General features: G+C 43.9%; 1 protein-coding gene across 7 annotated transcripts in view; it reads right to left on the reverse strand.

The window, feature by feature from the left end:
• Nucleotides 1-20,302, reverse strand: part of LOC126470242 (centromere protein J) — a 326,728-nt gene that overhangs the window by 243,436 nt on the left and 62,990 nt on the right. For all 7 annotated transcript variants that reach the window (XM_050097951.1, XM_050097950.1, XM_050097946.1 and 4 more), the window contains exons 2-4: nucleotides 969-1,156; nucleotides 778-875; nucleotides 71-688 (exon numbers count right to left, since the gene is read on the reverse strand). In XM_050097951.1, coding sequence (XP_049953908.1) covers nucleotides 71-688; nucleotides 778-875; nucleotides 969-1,062 — 810 coding nt within the window. In that variant the 5' untranslated portion in view covers nucleotides 1,063-1,156. The remainder of the gene's footprint in view (nucleotides 1-70; nucleotides 689-777; nucleotides 876-968; nucleotides 1,157-20,302) is intronic.

A 20,302-nucleotide genomic window follows, 5' to 3' on the forward strand; every position in this document is an offset into this window, starting at 1 on the left:
TACTTCACACCACTATTATGGTGTTGCATGACATCATTACAAAATAAATAAATAAATAAATAAATTATACCTGGATTTTATCCTCATGCATCAGAGTGAAAGATGGTCCATCATACTCCCTCTCAGTTCCTTCAGACGAATATCCATTAACAGCTTGATGGGTGTCTAACTGATGATCCGCCTGCTGTGTATCCTTATCTGTTGTGACCTGTCCCAATGTTTTAGCAGAAATATTGTTAGAATTTGGATTCCAATTTGTGCGTTCACTACAGTTATTTGCTTCAAGGTTACTATTTTTTCTACTTCGATACAAATTCTTTCTGCTGCCTGTAATAGGTTTCAAACGAAATCTTTTCAAACCAGAACCCTTACGTAAGAAGGTTTTTACAATTCGTTGTTCATGATCTCCTGTAACATTTTTTATCACATCATTTTTGTTCTTATTTTGTACATGACAATCAACTACTGAGCACTTTGGCACAGAACTGGGGCAAGACGATTGCTTTTGTCGAAATTTTGCCAATCCTTCGCCCTTCTTCAGGAAAGACTTCTTCGGTTTGCTAAGCTGTGAAGAAGCAGTATTTGCCGGTAATGTGTCAGACAGTTTCTCTTCAAGAAGCTGACTAAAAGATTTATTTGTCACAGTGATGGGAGTTTCATCAAAGGATTTGACAAGGGCAATTCCTTCCTGTGGGAGAAAATATTTACGTCCTTAAACAAAAATAACACAAATGCTTGGAGTAACTTTGTATAATTAATTTGCAGCTATCAACTTACTGGTAAACCTCTATTGTCTGAAGATCTCTGCAATAAATGTAAGTTAAATCTTGCACCTTGAGCATTTCCCACTCTCAGTCTATGTCCATTGTTTCCATCTGTAAAGACAGACGTTTAAAAAAAAAAAAAAAGGTGTTGTTGCTAAATATCAACTGATATCAACTGTTAACTTCAAACGACATGTTACTTGCCTGTATCCTGTGTATTTCGTAACATTTTGCTTTTTCTAGGCAAAGGTCTGGGCCCATTCTGTTGCACTAAATTGGAGATCTTAACTTGAGCCATTCTTTACAAGACTAACTTCATACACAAAAATCTTAAAATTTCTTTTGCTTCTTCTCTACTGGTTCACTTTTTTCCCTTGACTTCCTACCTGCATCTGCAACAATGATTATTTTCAGTTCAAAGTCTTTCTTTCACATACAAAATATAGGGTGATTCTAATTAAAATCAAACTTTCAAAATGCTATAGAAATAACACCACCGATCAAAATGATGCCAAATTGCAACAGAATATTATCAGAAAGGGGAAAAACGTATGGCAGAAGAAAAAAAATAGTGTGAAAATTGATCAATAGATGGTGCTGTGTGTGTCAGAATATGTAAATGAAAACATCTGTCATGCGCATGACCCACTGAAGTTAGTATAAATATGCCAGAACATGGCTTTTATTCCTTTCGTGCCTGTGACGTTCGCCATGACTGTCTCAATGCAGGATCGTGCTCTGCTTGTAAAGCAGACTGTGCACACGTCGCTCTGCCGAAGTTCCGAACACTAAAGGGTTTGAAACAATGCACTGGCCCGATGACTGCCGTGGGTCTGGAGAAAATGATTCGGAAATTTGAAAGATGGTTTCTTTTGGTGTGCAACCTGGTAGAGGGAGGAAATTTGTGTTAACTTCCTATGGGACCAAACTGCTGAGGTCATCACACACACACACACACACACACACACACACACACACACACACACACACACCCACCCATACCCGAGGGAGGACTCGAAACCTCCGATGGGGGGGGGAGCCGCGTGAACCGTGGCAAGGCGCCTCATACCTTGAGACTACCCTGCCCAGCGGAGGGAGGAAACTAATTGATTCGACATCAGTGGAAACAGTGGTCACAGCAATTTAAGAGGAGAGGAGTGGTGGTGTGCAAACGTGTAGTACACGGAGAATTGCCCGAACATTGGACATACCCGTGAGCACATCCTTCTTTGCTATTCATTCAAAATTACCCATGTGCACGAGTTGCTTCCTGTTGACCTGCCATCTTTCTTTGCTTTAGAATTTCTTGCTCGCATGGAAGTGGACAACGATTGGCTGTGGAAGATTTTGTTGACAGACAAAGCCCACTTCCATCTGTCAGCATGTCAGTACACAGAATTGTTGACTATGTGCAATGGAAAATCCACATGCAAATCAACCAGTATCACTTCATCCTGAAAAAGTCACTGTGTAGTGCAGGTTTACGGCATCATTTATCATAGGGTCATATTTTTTCAAGGATACAGGTGCTTCATGTCCTGTTACCTGTACTATCACTGGTAAGCACTAGAAATGTCTTTTGCGCAACCATGTCATTTCAGCTCTCCAACAGCGTGGATGTGTGGAGGGATCATTTTTACGCGAGATGGCACACTTCCGCACATTGAAAATCCAGTTAAGCAACTGCTAAAGCGCCATTTTGGAAATGCTAGAATTATCAGCTGCCATTTCCCTACAGCCTGGCCGACCCGATCACCTGATCTTAATCTGTGTGACTTCTGGCTGTGGGGCTATCTAAAAGATGTTGTGTTCAGTGTTCCGATTGCAAACTTAGCTGCATTGAAGGCACACACTGCGCAACACATTCTGAACGTGACCCTGGAAACACTTCGTTCAGTTATGGAACATGCCGTTTCTCGATTTTAACTTGTTGCAGAAAATGGTAGACAGCATATTTAACGTGCTTTGGGTCAGTCATATGGAAATTAATAATCCAATTTGATTTTGATTGATGCTTTTTATGTGGTTTTTGGCCTCAGGACAATTAAAAACCAATTTTTCCCATTCAATGTTATATGACCTTGCTGTGGTGGATGGGCTTATATAACTTAACAGTATCACACCTGTACACCCATGCACACTGAGTAGTCCAGTTGTTTAACGTCAGACTTACACCTTAGACATTGTTGTATGATTCATTTGTGATTTGTAGTCGACCACTATTACATTATGATGCTTACAGTGCCACCTAGTGCTACATTTTGTAACTATTTATTTTTCTTCTGCCATATGTTTTTCCCCTTCTCTGATAATATTGTGTTGCAATTTGACATCATTCTGACCAGTGGTGTTATTTCTACAGTGGTTTGAAAGTTTAATTATGATCACCTTGTATATCAAAGTATCATACAATAGTGAAATGATAAATACTCTTAATATAACTAGGTCACTAACTAATTGTTTATTTGAACAACAGAAGAAAGAATTAACAAAAAAGTGTTCATCTGTTCATTTGTCCACCACATTGCATAGATCCCATCATGAAGGAGACTCGTCAGGGGTATGGAAGCAAGAGACTGCATTCATAATTAAATATTATTAAACTTATGTACGCTATTTGTGGTTGAAGTTAAGTTCAACAAAGCAAAATTACAGGAAAGCTGCTGCTTAAAGAAACATTGCTTTATTGGTTATGTTAAACACATGTTGTTGGCCTCCTACTGCTAGTTTAATATCTTCTTGCTCACATTTATATTTTTCATAAAATATGCGGTTATACAGGGTGTATCAAAAAGAATCATCCAATTTTAAAAAAAATTATAACTATTATGTTATCTGAGATACACGTCTGAACAACGTACTGTTGGAAAGAGTAAACTCTCAAGTTTTACAGGGTTCCCGCTAGGTAGCAGCAGTGTGCGTCCAGCTCAGTTCTAAAAAAATGGTGTCAGGACAACAGAAAGTGTTTTGTGTTCTACGTTCTGTGCCGTGCAGGTCAGTGATAACCGTTAAGCGTAACTTTCGTATTAGATATGGTGTGGATCCACCTACAGCACAGAGTATTAGATGACAGCATAAACAATTCCGAGAAACAGGTTGCTTGTGTAAAGGCAAATTGCTGGGCCGTCCCAAACTGTGTGACACAGACATCGAACGCATCTGCCACAGTTTCACAAGGAGTCCGCAGAAATCCATTCACCATGCAGCTCAACAGCTCAGCATGCCCCTGATGTCCATCTGGCATGTGATGCATCGACGTTTACACATGAAACCATACAAAATTCAGCTACTACAAGCTATTCATGAAGGTGACAATCAACAAAATGTTGAGTTCCATAATTTCATCCTTGGCAAGGTGAAGGATGACAGTTTTCTTCCACACTTAGTGTTTAGTGGCAACGCAACATTCCATTTAAATGGAAAGGTGAATTGTCATAATGTGAGAATATGGGGTGCAGAACAACCACATGAAGTTTAACAACATGAGTGGGACTCTCCAAAATTTAATGTGTTTTGTGCAGTTCCATGGGAAATGGTGTGTGATCCATTTTTCTTTGCCGAGAACACTGTTACAGAACATATCTCAATATGCTTGAGAACTTTCTTTTCCCACAATTGGAGCCTGACTCAAACAACTTCATTTACCAACAGGATGGGGTACCGCCACACTGGCAACTGGAAATGCAGGAATTTTTAAATCAAACAATTACTGAACAATGGACTGGTTGCACTGGACCAAATGATTCAAGCTCTACATTACTGGCCTCCAAGGTCAGCGGACCTGACTGTATGTGATTGTTTCTTGTGGGGGTTTATAAAAGACTCTGTTTATGTGCCTCCATTACCAACAACATTAAATGTGTGGTGTCACCGCCAGACACTACACTTGCTAGGTGGTAGCCTTTAAATCGGCCGCGGTCCATTAGTATACGTTGGACCCGCGTGTCGCCACTGTCAGTGATTGCAGACCGAGCGCCACCACACGGCAGGTCTAGAGAGACTTCCTAGCACTCGCCCCAGTTGTACAGCCGACTTTGCTACGAAAGGTTCACTGACAATTACGCTCTCAGTTGCCGAGACGATAGTTAGCATAGCCTTCAGCTACGTCATTTGCTACGACCTAGCAAGGCGCCATAGCATTTGATATTGAGATTATAACATGTACCGTCAAGAGCGATGTACACCAATTGTGGATTAAAGTTAAGTATTATATCAACTACGTATTTTATTTGCTACTATTAATTCCCTTAACTGTTCCAGACCTCGCACCAGTCAGCGTGTAATTAAACGCGTGCATTTCGGCCTCCTCTAGCAACACGGTGTTGGCTCTTCTGACAACACTTCAGAATGAATTAAGACATCGCTGAACAGCAACTGTGGGAGCTGTAACTTAAGACACGCTCACTGCACTGTGAGAAAAATTTGAATACCACATTGACATATGCCGGGCATCTCAAGGGGACATATTGAACACCTATGAAAAAAACTTTGATTTTCCCGTTAATCACAAAATGAAATTCGTTATATATGTTTATTAGTTTCAGAAATATATATGTGCCAAACCGGATGATTCTTTTTGATACACCCCTTATCTGTTCTGGAAGTATAGGCATGTGTTTACAATGAAGACTGTTACTTATAGTGAAGCTAACAGAAGCATTCAGAACTTTAATTCAGATGATTAGACAATTTGCAGAGGTGGATAGTAAGATATGCATTTAATTTTACTTTGAATTTGTAAAGGTTTTCAGTTTATTGTTTTATGTAAGATGAGAGCTCATTGAAGCCCACAGCATGACAAAACAGGACCGCACTCTGACTCGAAGAAAACCAGGTAACATCCACATGAAAATTACTTTTCTGTGTTGTCATGAACTTTTGAAAATCAAAGTTCAGTTATTATCACCAAATACCAATATGATTAAATGTACCTGGAAATGAACGTAAGAATTCAAAGATCTACAAAGAGACATCTACAGGTTATGTGACAATCGTGATTTGATTTCAGTGCACCCAATGGCATGGTTATCAGTGCCCTCGCTGAATATGAATTTATGCATGTAGTGAGATGAACAATGTCTTTCCTCTTGAGCAAAGTACATGCATTACAGACTTCACAGACTGAATGGCAATGACACCACAGACATCAGTTTCTTACCAATACATGAAAATGGGCGATAGTCATGACATGATATACTAAACAAAATTTGAATTAGCTGAAATGAGTGCTTCAGTTTTTTATCAGGTAGATGTGGCTTGCTGACAATTAATAAAGAGCACAGAAAGAACTTGCCACTCTGAGAGTAAGTAAAAGCTGGTTAATTGTGCCATACACTGAGATGGCAAAAGTCATGGGATAGTGATACGCACATATACAGATGATGGTGGTATTAAGTACACAAAATATAAGAGGGTAGTGCATTAGCAGAGCTGTAATTTGTACTCAGGTGATTCATGTGAAAAGGTTTCTGATGTGATTACGATCACACAATGGAAATTAATAGAGCTTTAATACGGCATAGTACTTGGAGCTAGATTCATGGGACATTCCATTTTGAAAATTGTTAGGGAATTTAATATCCAGAGATCAGCAGTATCAAGAGTGTGATGAAAATACCAAATTTCAGGTATTATCTCTCACCACGGACAACACAGTGTTCAACGGCCTTCACTCAACGACCAAGAGCAGTGGCGTTTACATGAGATTGTCAGTGCTAATGGACAAGCAACAATGGATGAAATAACCCCAGAAATCAATGTAGGTGCATGACAAACATATATGTTTGGACAGTGTGGCAAAATTGGACATTAATAGGCTACAGCAGCAGACAACCAATGTGAGTGCCTAGTTGGGCACTAGAAGACTGGAAAACCGTGGCCAGGTCAGATGAGTCACAATTTCAGCTGGTGAGAGCTAATGGTGGGGTTCAAGTGTGGTGCAGATCTCACAAACACATGGACCCAAGTTGTCAGTGAGGCACTGTGCACGCTGGTGGTAGCTCCATAATGATATGGGCCATGCTTACATAGAATGGATCAGGTCCTCTGGTCAAACTGAACTGATCATTGATTGGAAATGGTTATGTTTGGTTATTCTTGGAGACCATCTGCAGCCATTCATGGACTTCACATTCCCAAACAATGATGGAATTTGTATGGATGACAATGCACCATGTGACTGGATTGACGAACATTCTGGACAATTCGAGCAAATAATCTGGACACCCAGACTGCCTGACATGAATCTCATAAAATGATTATCGGACATAATATAAACGTCAATTTGTGTACAAAAGCCAGCACTGTCAACACTTCTGGTTCCAGAAGCAGCACGGCTCAATATTTCTGAAGAGGACTTCCAACAACTTGTTTAGCTCACGTCATGTCGAGCTGCTGCGCTATGCTGGGCAAAGGAGCTCTGATGTGATATTAGATGTCTCATTACTTTCACCACCTCAGTGTATATGGTTGTTAAAATACATATATGCAAAGGGTTAAAAATTACACACACTATATGAGAAATGAGCACACAATCCAAATTGTAAAACTATGATTCGTGTAACTGTGGTTGGTTTGTGTGGCATATGGCTGGTGCCTTACAATCCAGTCACACAACAGTGTTGTGGACTGCCACCTGGTCAAGAAACCTGTAAATTGACATAGCTCTGTTTGCCTGTGCCAACTGCTGCAGTATTGAGGGTGTCACATTCACCAGATACAGCCATCACTAGCTCACATCCGCGAGCCGTGCAAAATGATTCTGTTGACTGGTATTACTATGCCAGGCAGCCTTTACAGGGCACCATCCAGCAGCTTGCCAGCCAGAGTAAATCCCAGTCCCAATATCGATGCCTCGACTCTGTGTCAGAAGTGCTACCAATCTACTCGTCAGAGTGCAGCACTACCGATGAACTCTGAGATATTGGCAGTGACGCATATACAGTCTCTGCCTACAGCAGTTATTATCAGTAGTAAGCGATAGTGTAGTTCACTAGTGTATTCAAGAAATTTTCTCATGTCTCGTACATCCTTCATTAGATCTGAATGATCTTTGTGTTGGTTTACTTGGAAGCTGTTTCAGCTGTTAATACTGTTGTGTACTTCCTCTGTAGTAATGAAGTTTACCGTTCTTGGCTACCCAGACACCTTTTTCTTCTTGTGTGTGCAACGCACACAATGGGATACTTTAGTTGATGATGAGGGTAAATTTTTCCGACTTTTTGTCTCCAAGTCTTCATTCTCCCTGTCTTGTGGTAAACCAAGTAGCCCTTCTCTCTGAACCTCCCAACAGAGTTTTCGTGCTTCTGCTCTGTGCTTGACTGATGTTGTTCCTGCTCTCTCTCTCTCTTTTCTTTTTTTTGCTTGTGTACACTTATTTTTATGTTCCGCATTTCCATGTCTTATTCTTGCTTTTTCCCTTGTCCCCATTTTGTACTAGTGCTGCTTCATTTGTTCTTTCTGGTGCCTTTTCCTGTTTGCACCATTTTCCATGCTGTCCACTTCTCTTGTCAATATTGTCAATGCTGAATCCCCTTTTGTGTTGTTCTCATTGGTCTCAATTGTCCATTTACCATGTCTCCTTTCATGCCGGAACTTTACCTTCTGCAGCTTTTCCAGTTGGGGGACAACAGCTGCTGTGTATGATCCAGGATACCACTCACTCGACGCAGCACTGTTCGGTGGTGACACTACCAAGTGCTACAGACAGGTCTGCATAGTTTCTACATCTACATTTATACTCCATAAGCCACCAAACGGTGTGTGGTGGAGGGCACTTTATGTGCCACTGTCATTACCTCCCTTTCCTGTTCCAGTCGCGTATGGTTCGCTGGAAGAGCGACTAACAGAAAGCCTCCATGCGCGCTTGAATCTCTCTAATTTTACATTCGTGATCTCCTCGGGAGGTATAAGTAGGGGGAAACAATATATTCAATACCTCATCCAGAAACGCACCATCTCGAAACCTGGACAGCAAGCTACACCGCGATGCAGAGCGCCTCTCTTGCAGAGTCTTCTACTTGACTTTGCTAAACATCTCCGTAAAGCTATCACACTTACCAAATAACCCTGTGATGAAACGCGCCACTCTTCTTTGGATCTTCTCTATCTCCTCCATCAACCCGATCTGGTACGGATCCCACACTGATGAGCAATACTCAAGTATAGGTCGAACGAGTGTTTTGTAAGCCACCTCCTTTGTTGATGGACTACATTTTCTAAGGATTCTCCCAACGAATCTCAACTCGGCACCCGCCTTACCAACAATTAATTTTATATGATCATTCCACTTCAAATCCTTCCGTACACATACTCCCAGATATTTTACAGAAGTAACTGCTACCAGTGTTTGTTCCACTATCATATAATCATACAATAAGGGATCTTTCTTCCTATGTATTCGCAATACATTACATTTGTCTATGTTAAGGGTCAGTTGCCACTTCCAGCACCAAGTGCCTATCCGCTGCAGATCTTCCTGCATTTCGCTGCAATTTTCTAATGCTGCAACTTCTCTGTATACTACAGCATCATCATCCGCGAAAAGCTGCACGGAACTGCTTCACACTTTGAGCTTCCTGCACACCTCATAGCTTCTTCGTCAGTGCCTCTCCCATCCTGAAGTCTTCCCAGTGCAGAACTTAATGCCATTATCTCCACTTTTTCCAGAATTTGACAACGTCATAGATTCTTCAACCATCTTCCTTGTTGCACTGAACTGCCTCCATGTTCCTGGTCTTCCTGATGCATCTCTCCTGGCTCTCTCTGGCCTCTTTGCCTCTCACACTCGCTTCCTGCACTGCCTGTTGTCCCAGTGCCTCCACAGCTGGCCCAGTCAGTGCTTCTCACTATCAGTCATTCTGATGCCCTTGGTACCCATCCGCTCCATGAACTACACTTCTCCAACTGCTGGTGCCGTCACTCATCTCTTTCCCACTTCTGTTGGTCCTGGATTGTCACATACCGACATGTTTTCCTTCATTCTACCTGTCGCTGCATCTTCCCACCTGCCTTCAATACCCTCATTCTCCTCTTGGGTATCCCTTCTCAATGTGGATCACATTTGTCTAATGTTCTCACCTTCTCTGATGTGCACTTCAATGGCGCGTGTTTTGCCTTTGGTGTAGCCCTGCTGGCACTGACACTGGCACTACCACTCCTTTTCTCCCAAATGGCCTCTTCTGTGGGAAAGAATAGTGGCGTCTCTTTCAATGTCATCCTCCCTGCAGCTACCACCTACGCAACAAGTTGGCTCCATCATCTCCTCCAAAGGAAAGAGAAATGTGGCATACAGCTGGTGCCTTATAATCGAGCCACACAACATAGTGTTTTAGGTTGCCGCCCTGTCACAACACCTGCAAGTAGATGTAGCTTAGTTTGCCTTCGCCAGCCGCTGCAGCACTGAGGCACCACATTCAGAGGATACAGCCATCACTAGCTCACATCCTGAGCCACATGCCAAGACTTTCCTTGTATTCTTCCACCATGAAGGCCTTATAGGACACAGCCCAGAAGCTCACCAGCCTGTGCAAATTCCAGTCCTGATGTCAACGTAACATCTGAAGTGCCACCAGTCTAATCCACAGACCACTGCACTCTCCGGCAAACCCAGAGATATCAGCAGTGCTGCGTATACAGACTGACTATGACAGTAATGATTGATAGTGACCAACAGTGTACTTGCTTATAGATTCAAGAACTGTTACTCTCAATGGCAACTGACAGTGTACTCTGCTTGTGTACTGAAGAACTGTTATCATGTCTGTTGCTTGACATGGAAGCTGTTCCAGTCACTAACGGTTCTGTACATTTTCTCAGAAGCAATAAATTTCTGTTGTTCTTGGCTACCTGGGTACCCTCCTCTTCTTCAGCGTGCATCAGTCACAACAGGATACTTTAGTGTGATCATTGAGTAATTAAAAAAATATTAAAAAGTAATGAATCAGTCAGATATAGACACATTAAAATGACCTACACAGTAATTTCAATAATAGTACAGACAATACTCAAAATCTTAAAACCTTTTCTATACTTATCTCACTGTTATTTAAAGCAGTCGAGAAATAGTGATCTAAAAAAAAATTGCTGCCTTCATATCAGTATACAGAATGTAATCAAGTCAAATGATATGCACAGTCAGTAGTACACCACAAGTACCACACACTGGTGGCTACTTAGACTGGAGGTGGTGCGTGTCAGCCATTCCTTCCATCTGTGTCACTGCAAGAGAGTTCACCACAGCAAAATTGTTGGCTTCGTCAGCCACCTTTTATCATTTTGTACTTCCAGTCACACATACTTCTACTGACATACATCTCTAAAGAGCAAGAATGGTTGACCAGTACTTACATGCAAGATGTGGAACTCAGTGATACTGGTAAGAAAAGAGTGTAATTTACTTGTAACTGCCTTAACTTCCTCAAACTACTACTCTTTCTTCCCTGAGTAAGAAACAAAGTTTCAAAAGCTATTATTAGTATTTTCACTTTTAAATGTTCCTATCAGCAATACAGGGCTTTCAGATCTTACAGGTATGTAACGGTCAGTCATTCTGTCTGTAATCTTGTTGTTTTCTATGAATTTTACTTTCGACTCTTACTTCTCCTCCTCAACAACTGTGCAGTAGTACTCAAATGGACAACACTGGATATTACATTTGTACCACTTTATCTGCTGGGTACATTAGCTGAAAGGTCTGTAGGGGCCTGAGGAAATCAGAGCAGACAAGAAAACTATTCTGTTGATTGTATCTTCTCTGCTTTAGTGCCTTTAGGGTTCCACAGAGTTCTGCTCAAAGACTGTAAATTACTTCAGAAATTTAATCCTAACGATGCTGCCACAAGAAATTAATGACCAAACAGGCAGAAGCAACCACTGCTGGCTACTTGTGGAAAGACTAGTAGAACAGACTGATAATTATGGTAATTACTTCTACATCACTTTATACATTCACGTTAGGAGGAAAACCACCAATGATAAAAGCCACTGCACCCAACAGTATGGCCGTGCTCAGACTCATCAGTGTAAATACTGTTAAATTTTGGCATTAACCCAAAAATTTGTAAAATATTTGATTAAAACTGGACTAGAAAGTAGAAGGTTTCTTGTACTTGGTCAAATCTAAAACAGCAAGAAGCTCACTGTTAACCAACCCTTGCTTCAATTCTGTGTTAAAACATTTCTGCCACACTGAGCTCTGCAAGTTCCTCCTTAGCTTTAATCGGAACAGTCTTATTGCTCTCCCAAAATTTACATACATGTGTTCTACTAACAACCAAACAAGTATATTAAAAGTTCGAGACTTTGGAAATGATTGGACCTTATATGCATGTCAGATCATAAGCAACTTTTGCTAGGTGATTAAAGGCTATTTACCAACATCAGCACAGAGGCTGGATGTAGAGCTTGTCCAAAAAGGCTCCAGTCACCAATCAAATACCTAGACTACAAGTCTTTAGATAGGATGGTCATACAGAAACCTATACAATACCACCATGGTCACCGCCATAGTCCAGCATTGACCAAACAAAGGCTCTGCAAAATAACAACAGGAAGATATTGTGGAAGTGAGAAAGGAGATCACGTATACTAAAAAAACTGGTTTTGGTGATACCATTGGCTTATGGTTCCTTGTGGAGTTACTATACGTAGACTGAAATTTTTACGAGTGTGAGTGCACATATAATGGAAGGCTTGGTTGGTTGGTTAGTCAGCTGCTGAGGCATCATCCACTAACACCATGCATAGAGTGTCAGGAAGATTAAGAGTCTGCTGCAGGGCAGCTGTGTTAGGACAGTCCAGCAAAATGTGGACCACCGTCAAATGGACACCACAAAGACAGTTGCGGCAGATCTGCACAACAGAAGAGATGACCATGAGTCAGCCAAGCATGGCTGATGTGGAGCCAGCAAGGGACTATGGAGTCCTTGCGAGAGGCCCACATGGAGGACCTATACAAATTTGTGATCTCATTTATCACTCATATTTGTTTGGCAAAGTCAGTGTGTGCCATGCCATATTCCAAATCCTTAGAACTTGACAGTGTAACACCAATCGAAGGTCTGATTATGGAATACCAATCTCAAGAGGCAGCTTGGCAGCAGTCAATTTGGCCAGCCTGTCAGCCAGTTCATTGCCCATGATCCCAATGTGACCCGGGTCCAGAGAAAGACCACTCAACATCCACATTATTCGAGGGCAAAAAGCGGAAACCTAGATAATCAGGACCAATGGATGGTGAGGTTATCACTGGTAAAGAGCTCATAAACTGATCAAAGAGTCCTACAGATGAGGAAGGACTCGCAGGTGCAGGAACGGGCATGTTCAGGAGCATGAGATATGGTTACCAACTCCGAAGTTAAAACACTGCAGCCATATAGCAAGGAGCACAGTTCATTATGTCCTGCATGAATGTAAGCAAAGCCAGCGTAACTGGCAGCCAACAAGCCATCAGTGTAGACTACTTCTGAACCTCTAAACATGCCAAGAATAAAGGAGAATTAGCCAGACCTTGTGATAGATCAAGACAGAGCTGTGGTTGGCTGGTTGGTTTGGGGTACGGTACCAAACAGTGAGGTCATTAGTCCCATAATCTAGGATGACAGAAAGCAAGGGAAGAACAACACAAACTGCACAGTCCAGTCAACATGCAAAGAAAGAAGGAGCAGGGACATCAGGGCAACAGGAAGGGAAAAGAACGGGGGCATTGATGGAAACGAGTAGAGCAGGGTGTCCAGAAACACTGTGTGTGGTATGGCACCAGCACTGCAACCAACCTGCCCTGACATCCACACCATACCATTATCACGACACGACTGGGACAAATCCAGGGGAAGAAAACAAGAAATGGCGAAACAAATCAGCACAACAGACCAGAGAAAAATGTGGGAAAAAGGCGGGAAGAACCTGGCCGGTGTGGAGGTTAGGTCAAGGCCTCCATAACCAATGCCTATACAAACTGAGGGACTAATTCCTAAGGATGATTCAAGGACTTATACCTGAGAGTACAAACCACTTTCATGAACAAAACTGAGAACAGGCATAACTATGCAAGGGTTGTCTGCTAACACCCAAGACAAGGAAGGAGGGATGACATATTTAGTGGGAAGGGCCAAAAGGCAGGGGCAGTCCACAAAATATGGATCACCATGAGTGGAGTTCCGCAACTACAAAGTGGGGGAGGGGAGGGGGTCTTATTGTGGAGTACAAAACCATGTGTCAAACTAGTATGGTCAATATGAAGACAGCAGAGGATGGCAGATACCCACCAGGAGAGCCAGAGGTAAGAACGTCACATCGTGGGAGTCTCCTTGACGGCACAAAGTTTATTAGAGAAGGGGGTAGCCTCTCAAGAGTCAGCCCACAATTTAGCAAAAAGGGATTTGATGTACAACCTTAAATCTACTCCCAGAGGGGTCACAGAGAACGGAAGGCAGGCAGTTGCCCCAGCCAGATGCAAGTTCATTGCCTGGAATACCTACATGGCAAGAAACCCCTATGAAATCAACCAAAAATGTAGGATCACAAACATCAGTGAGAAAGTCATGGATGGCAGAGACCAATGGGTGGTGGGAAAACCATCAAGCAATAGCCTGAAGGCCACTCATTGAGTCCATACATAACACAATTCGGGTGAGGGAGGGCTGTTAAATAAAACAAAGGGCCCGATAGATGGCCATCAATTCCACAGTAAACATCCCACACATTGCAGCCAAGAGATGGTGTTCTGTACCAACAGAAGACGTGATTTACAGCCATCATTGTAAGAAACAACGGCATCCTGTAACAGCGTTCAGAACAAACAGCAGAACAGCATTAGAGTGATTGAGGCTTTCAGTCTCCAGAAAAGATCCATCCTAATACATGGCCAAGGAACTAACCAAATGGGGGGAGGGGGAGAGGGGGGGTGGGGTGAAGAGTGGATACTAATGGCACAGGAGACCAGGAGCTGGGACCGCCGAATTGGAAGGGAAGGGATCCCAACGTTAGCCAGAAGACTCAACACGGCTAGCGCAAAAGGCACCAGTGGCTAAACAGATACCACAATGGTGAGCAACATGGAAAGGGCAGCTGATCCACAAATCTGACAGCCATAGTCCAGACAGGACAGAACCAATGCCCCGTAAAAGCGGAGAAGGGTCACACACAACCCACAGCCCATGAGGTGTGGGCAAGAAAGCGAAGGACATTGAGTTTACGAAAGCAGCCAACTGTCAGATTACAAATGTTGCCAAAAAGAAGACCCAAGAAATGAAATTGGCGGACCAAGGTCAGGCGTTTGGCATCGAGGTAGAACTCTGAATAAGGATGGGCTGTAGTACTGAGACAGAAATGCACCATCCTTGACTTAACGGGAGAAAACTTAAAACTGTACGAGAGTGTCCACATGGAAGCACACCAGATGGCATCCTGGAGCTGTTGGTTGGTTGGTTGGTTTAAAAGAGGGGAGGAAGGGACCAAACTGCGAAGTCATCAGTCCCGTGTTCCCGGTAAAATAACTACACAACGGAAAGAAGAAAAGAAAGGAGATGTACAGCATAACAACAGGAGAAAGGACAACCAATACTACTATGGACAAAACAGGAAAAGAAAACCACATAGAGAAGCAAGAAACAGGTACAAGGGGTAAAAACAAGAGATCAGATGACTGTGGTTGGTCGACCATGAGAATAAAAAGGAAAAGCCAGCCGCTCTGTGACACATTAAAACATCCACCCTAAAAGCATTAAAGTGGAGAACACAAAGGGACAAAGGACATGTGCTAAAATTTATATAGAAGGATGAAACGCAATGTCACGTATAAAACATAAAACTAAATAAGCCGACGAGGCATTGTCAGCTAAAATTAATGGCAACAAGTCCGATAACTGAAGAGTCCATTGCAGGGCAGCCAAATAACAGCTCACCAAGATAAGATATGGGCCACTGTCAGCCAGGAGTCGAACTGACACTGGGGTGGGTCATCGTGGCGCAGGAGGCAGCCGTGTGCCAATGCAGAGCAAGCAGAGAACCACAGGGTCCCTGCCAGGGGCCCGCATGGAAGATTACCACACATTTGTAATCTCCTTAATGGCACGCAGTTTGTTGTACATGCTGAGGTTATGCCATTTTGTCTTCCAAAGCCACAAAACCTTGCGGCATAGTATCCTGGAGCTGTTATTCTGCAGACACCACCTAATGGAAGCTAGTCCAAATACAGAAATCATCCACATACAGAGCAGAAATGATCAATGGTCTGGTGAAGGCCACAAATCCATTAATAGTGATCAGAAAAAGAACAACACTTAATACTGAACCCTGTGGATGCTTTTCTCCTGGGTCCACAGTGAGCTGAGAACAGTGGCAACCCGGACTTTGAATGACCGGTGGGACAGGAAGTGGCGAATAAAAATCAGGAGGGGGGCCCTGAAGACCACACTCGTGGAGCAAAAGGCAGATGTAATGGCGCCAAGATGTGTCGGGGGTCTTACAAAGGTAGAAGAAAACTGCAACAAGATGGCGGCGCTGAGAAAAGGCATGCCAAACTGCGGTTTCCAATCAAAGCAAATTATCAATCGGAGACCATCTCTCCCAAAAGCTGCATTGGGAAGGAGATAAAGGTCCCGAGATTCAAGGACCTGATGATAAGGACAGGGACCACAATACTGTCTCTCCAATGTGAGGGTAAAATGACTTTGAGCCAAATATAGTTGAACACCTGGAGGAGATACTGGCATTGTGGAGGATTGAGGTGTTGAAGCAATTGGTTATGGACGGAGTCAGGGCCACGAGCTGAATCATGGGAAGAAGAGTGCCAGAAGCAGCTCCTATTCAGTAAAAGGTTCATTGTAGGATTCCACCTGAGAAGAGGTAAAACATAAGCAGGAAGCTTCAGCCTGTTGTTTCCGGAGGACGAAGGCAGCTGAATAGGAGGCTGATGCTGATGCTGTCACAGAATGGATTGTGAGGTATTCTGCAAGAACTAATGGATCTGCACAAAAGCCACCTGGAAGGGAAAGTCCTGGAATGGATGACTTTCGCTGACAACCTTGGAGGGAGCAGAGGTTAGCCCACACCTGTGATGACTGGACGAAAGATAAGAGGAGACAAAAGTGTTTCCAACACACCCATTTGCTCTGTTTGATTACATAACTGGCTTTGGCACGAAGATATTTAAAGGTAATAAGACTGTCAGAGAATGGATGCCACTTAAGATGTTTCAAGGCATGATGACGATCATGGCTAGCTGTGGCAATAGCCGTGAGCCACCACAGAACTGGCCGGTGAACAGAGCCTGGCAAGCGGGGAACAGAAATGCAGAAATGCCGGCAGCGTGGAGTATCTTATCGGACAGATCACGGATGACTTCTTCAATGCAACCTGACAAAGAAGGTGGAAACATGACCTGGGATATATACAGAAGCCAATCAGCATGATGGAAAGCCCAGCGGGGTACTTTGGTCATCGGGAAGTGCAAAGAGAAAGAGGATGATGATGATTTGGGTTCAGGGGGCACTCAACATCAGGGTCATCAGTGCCCTGACGAAAAGTCAACAGCGAAGGTAACAAGAGAACAAACGGGAAGGGATCACTATCACAGAGGTCATCATGTGGTAAGGAAGGAAGAATGGGAGGGGAAGAGAGCAAAAGATCAATAGCAGAGAAAGTGCCATATGCAGCACTAAAATGAGTAGGGAACCACCATTAAGAAGGCACAGGTTGTGGTCCGCAAGAAATTGGTCAATTAAGAGGCCCTGACAAGATAAGGAAGCACTGCTTCACAAAGGATGATAAACATTAAAATCCCTGAGGAGGAGTAAGAGAGGGGGAAGGTGCTGAAGGAGGACAGTTAGGGCAGCAGATGTAAATGGCCTGTCAGGAAGGGGAGACAGATTGGAAACTGTTATGGCAGAGTCCAAGCGGAACTGAATGGCAACCACTTCCAATGTGATAAGAAGTGGGATCTGTGTATTAACAATACCTATATGTACCAATGCGCAGACGCCACCAGAAGCCCTCGAAGGGCCGACCCAGTTCCAACAGAAAGCACAATACCCACGAAGAGACAGTGAGTGAGCACCTTCAGTAACACGAGATTTCTGAAGAACAACACAAGCTGCTGAGTAAAAGGCAGTAAGGGATTGCAAACTCTGGAAGGTGACTGTAATAGCCATTATAGTTCAACTGAATGATCAAGAGTGCGTATCCACATGGGTAGCGAACAGGTTGCAGCCAATCACACCACTGGGTCACCATATGTCATCAGCAATGGTGGGGTGACATCCATAAATAAGACGACTGACCCAGATCGCGAGGGGAGATATGGCACCTCTGAGGGCACCAGGGGTACTTGTGTTTTGTTTTCTTCTCCTCCAGAGGTTGAGGAGGGCAGAGCACAGTAGGAGGGAAGGCTTCTACAAGATCTGGAACTGAAAGAGTGGGCAACCTTGGGATGCACAGACTGTGCGTCAAAGGAGGAGGAGGAGGAGGAGGAGGAGGAGGAGGAGGAGGGGGGGGGGCACATCTTCGCCAAGGATGGGGAGTGGCACCTGGAAGGGAGGGCATGGGAACTGCGGGGGAGTGGGAGAAGATAGGTCGATGAGACTGGACTAAGGAAAAGGTACTACAGGGAAAGAATGTAACAGTGGCTAAAGTAGAAGTCATCAATGCTGGGTCGAGTCTCTCATATTTTTAACGTGCCTCAGTATAAGGTAAAACTGATTTGGGACTTATAATCTTGTATCTCCTTTTCTTTCTTGTATGCCGGGCGATCTGGCGAGCATGGAGTGTGTCGGTCATGACAATTTACACACACAGGTGGCAGAACACAGACTTCCCTCATGGAGTGCGTATCCACAGTCACCACACAGAGGGTCCGCCGTACACCAGGAAGATGTATGCCCAAAATGCAAGCGCCGAAAGCACTTCATGGGTGGCAGGATGTACAGCTTCACGTCACATCGGTAACACACAAACTTTACCTTCTCTGAGAGGGTATCTACCTCGAAAGCCAGAATAAAGGTGCCAGTATAAGTGCTTTAGTCATTACAACCCTTTTGCAGACGTTGAACAAATTGGATGCCACATCACTCCACATTAGCCCGGGGTTCCTCATCAGTTCGAAGGATGAGGTCCCAATGAAAATTCACTCGCTGGACCATATTCAGAGACTGGTGAGGGGTAATAGACACCGGGACATTGCCAAGACAATCACAAGCATGAAGAGCTGCAGATTGGGTGGCAGAAGCAGCTTTGCTCAACAGGGAGACTGACCGCATCTTGCTGAGAGACTCCACTTCCCTAAACTTGCCCTTAAAAACGGTTTGTGGCACCAAATGTGACCCCGTCAATCCTAATACAGACCTGGTAGCAGAGAAAGTGTTTCATCCCAAGATGGCGCGCCTGGCCCTCCTCTCAGGGTGTAGCCACAGAAGGGAAGGCTACAGGGTCATACAGAGCAGCATTCAATTACCCGTTATCACTCTAATTGATGGCCGTTTGAGAAGGCCAGATTTTTTGCAGAATGATACGCTTCATGCACCAAGCATCTGCCCTGATACCACCCACTCCAATCAAGGGCTCTCCCCATGGGTGCCAGCCAGCCACAGCAAGGGCTGTCTACTACGGCGGCCATTGCCGGGAGTTCCAATGCTCCAGGATGACAAGCAACCACTCCTTGGCATACACGAGGAGGAAACAGCTCAGTTATCAGTAGTGTGATCTATGTGTTGTCAGGGGGCTCAGTCAGATGGGTAAATAACAGCCCCACTACACATACTGGTGTCCTAGTGGGGCGGAGAGGCACTACGGCAGCGAAGGAAGATGGGAAGGAAGGGGGGAGAGGAATCTATGCTGTACACACTTGGGAGTTCTTCCCCAAATGGCTCACACTAAAGGCAGAAAATTTACAAATGGAGATCAAACCCCAAGGTGAGACCAAAAACATCAAACAAGATGAAAAAGAACATGCAAGACAAACAAATCTGCAAGGAATATAGGGAACCAGATGGATAGCCAAGTGGACATAAATAGGAACACCGAGAGGGGGGAAGGAGAGAGCAGCGGAGAAGGAGCAAGGATGGGAAGGGAGGGGCACGGTTAAGGAAATGCAGCCCAGGAAGGAGGGATGGGCTGCAATAGCTTGCAGCCCTGTGTGCGCCACACACAAACTCGTGAAAGAACCATGAGCCCCCTGGGGAGAAGATAGCTGTAGATGGCAGACACACCACGGAAATATAAGTGAGCAGGCCTGAAGAAGAGATGAAAGAGGAGAGCTAGCGTCCTGAGAAATGGGACTAGATGGGGGATGGCAATCCTAACCACATACCTGGTCTGCCATTGAAGGAACCAGATCTCTGTACCTGGAGAGTGGAGACAGTAGATTGGGAGCTTCGGGGAGCAGCAGATGTGTAACACATAAGTGATTAACTGCTGTTGGTGCAGAACCTGCAGTGGTAGAACCCCTGCCTCAATTAAATGGGATCATGGGGCTAGTCCAAAAGGTTCCAGATGTCAGTTGTACCCCACAATGGCGTATCGGGTCCAGTGTCTGTAAAGTTGAG

Source organism: Schistocerca serialis, chromosome 3 (assembly GCF_023864345.2).
Source record: "Schistocerca serialis cubense isolate TAMUIC-IGC-003099 chromosome 3, iqSchSeri2.2, whole genome shotgun sequence".
NCBI lineage: Eukaryota > Metazoa > Arthropoda > Insecta > Orthoptera > Acrididae > Schistocerca > Schistocerca serialis.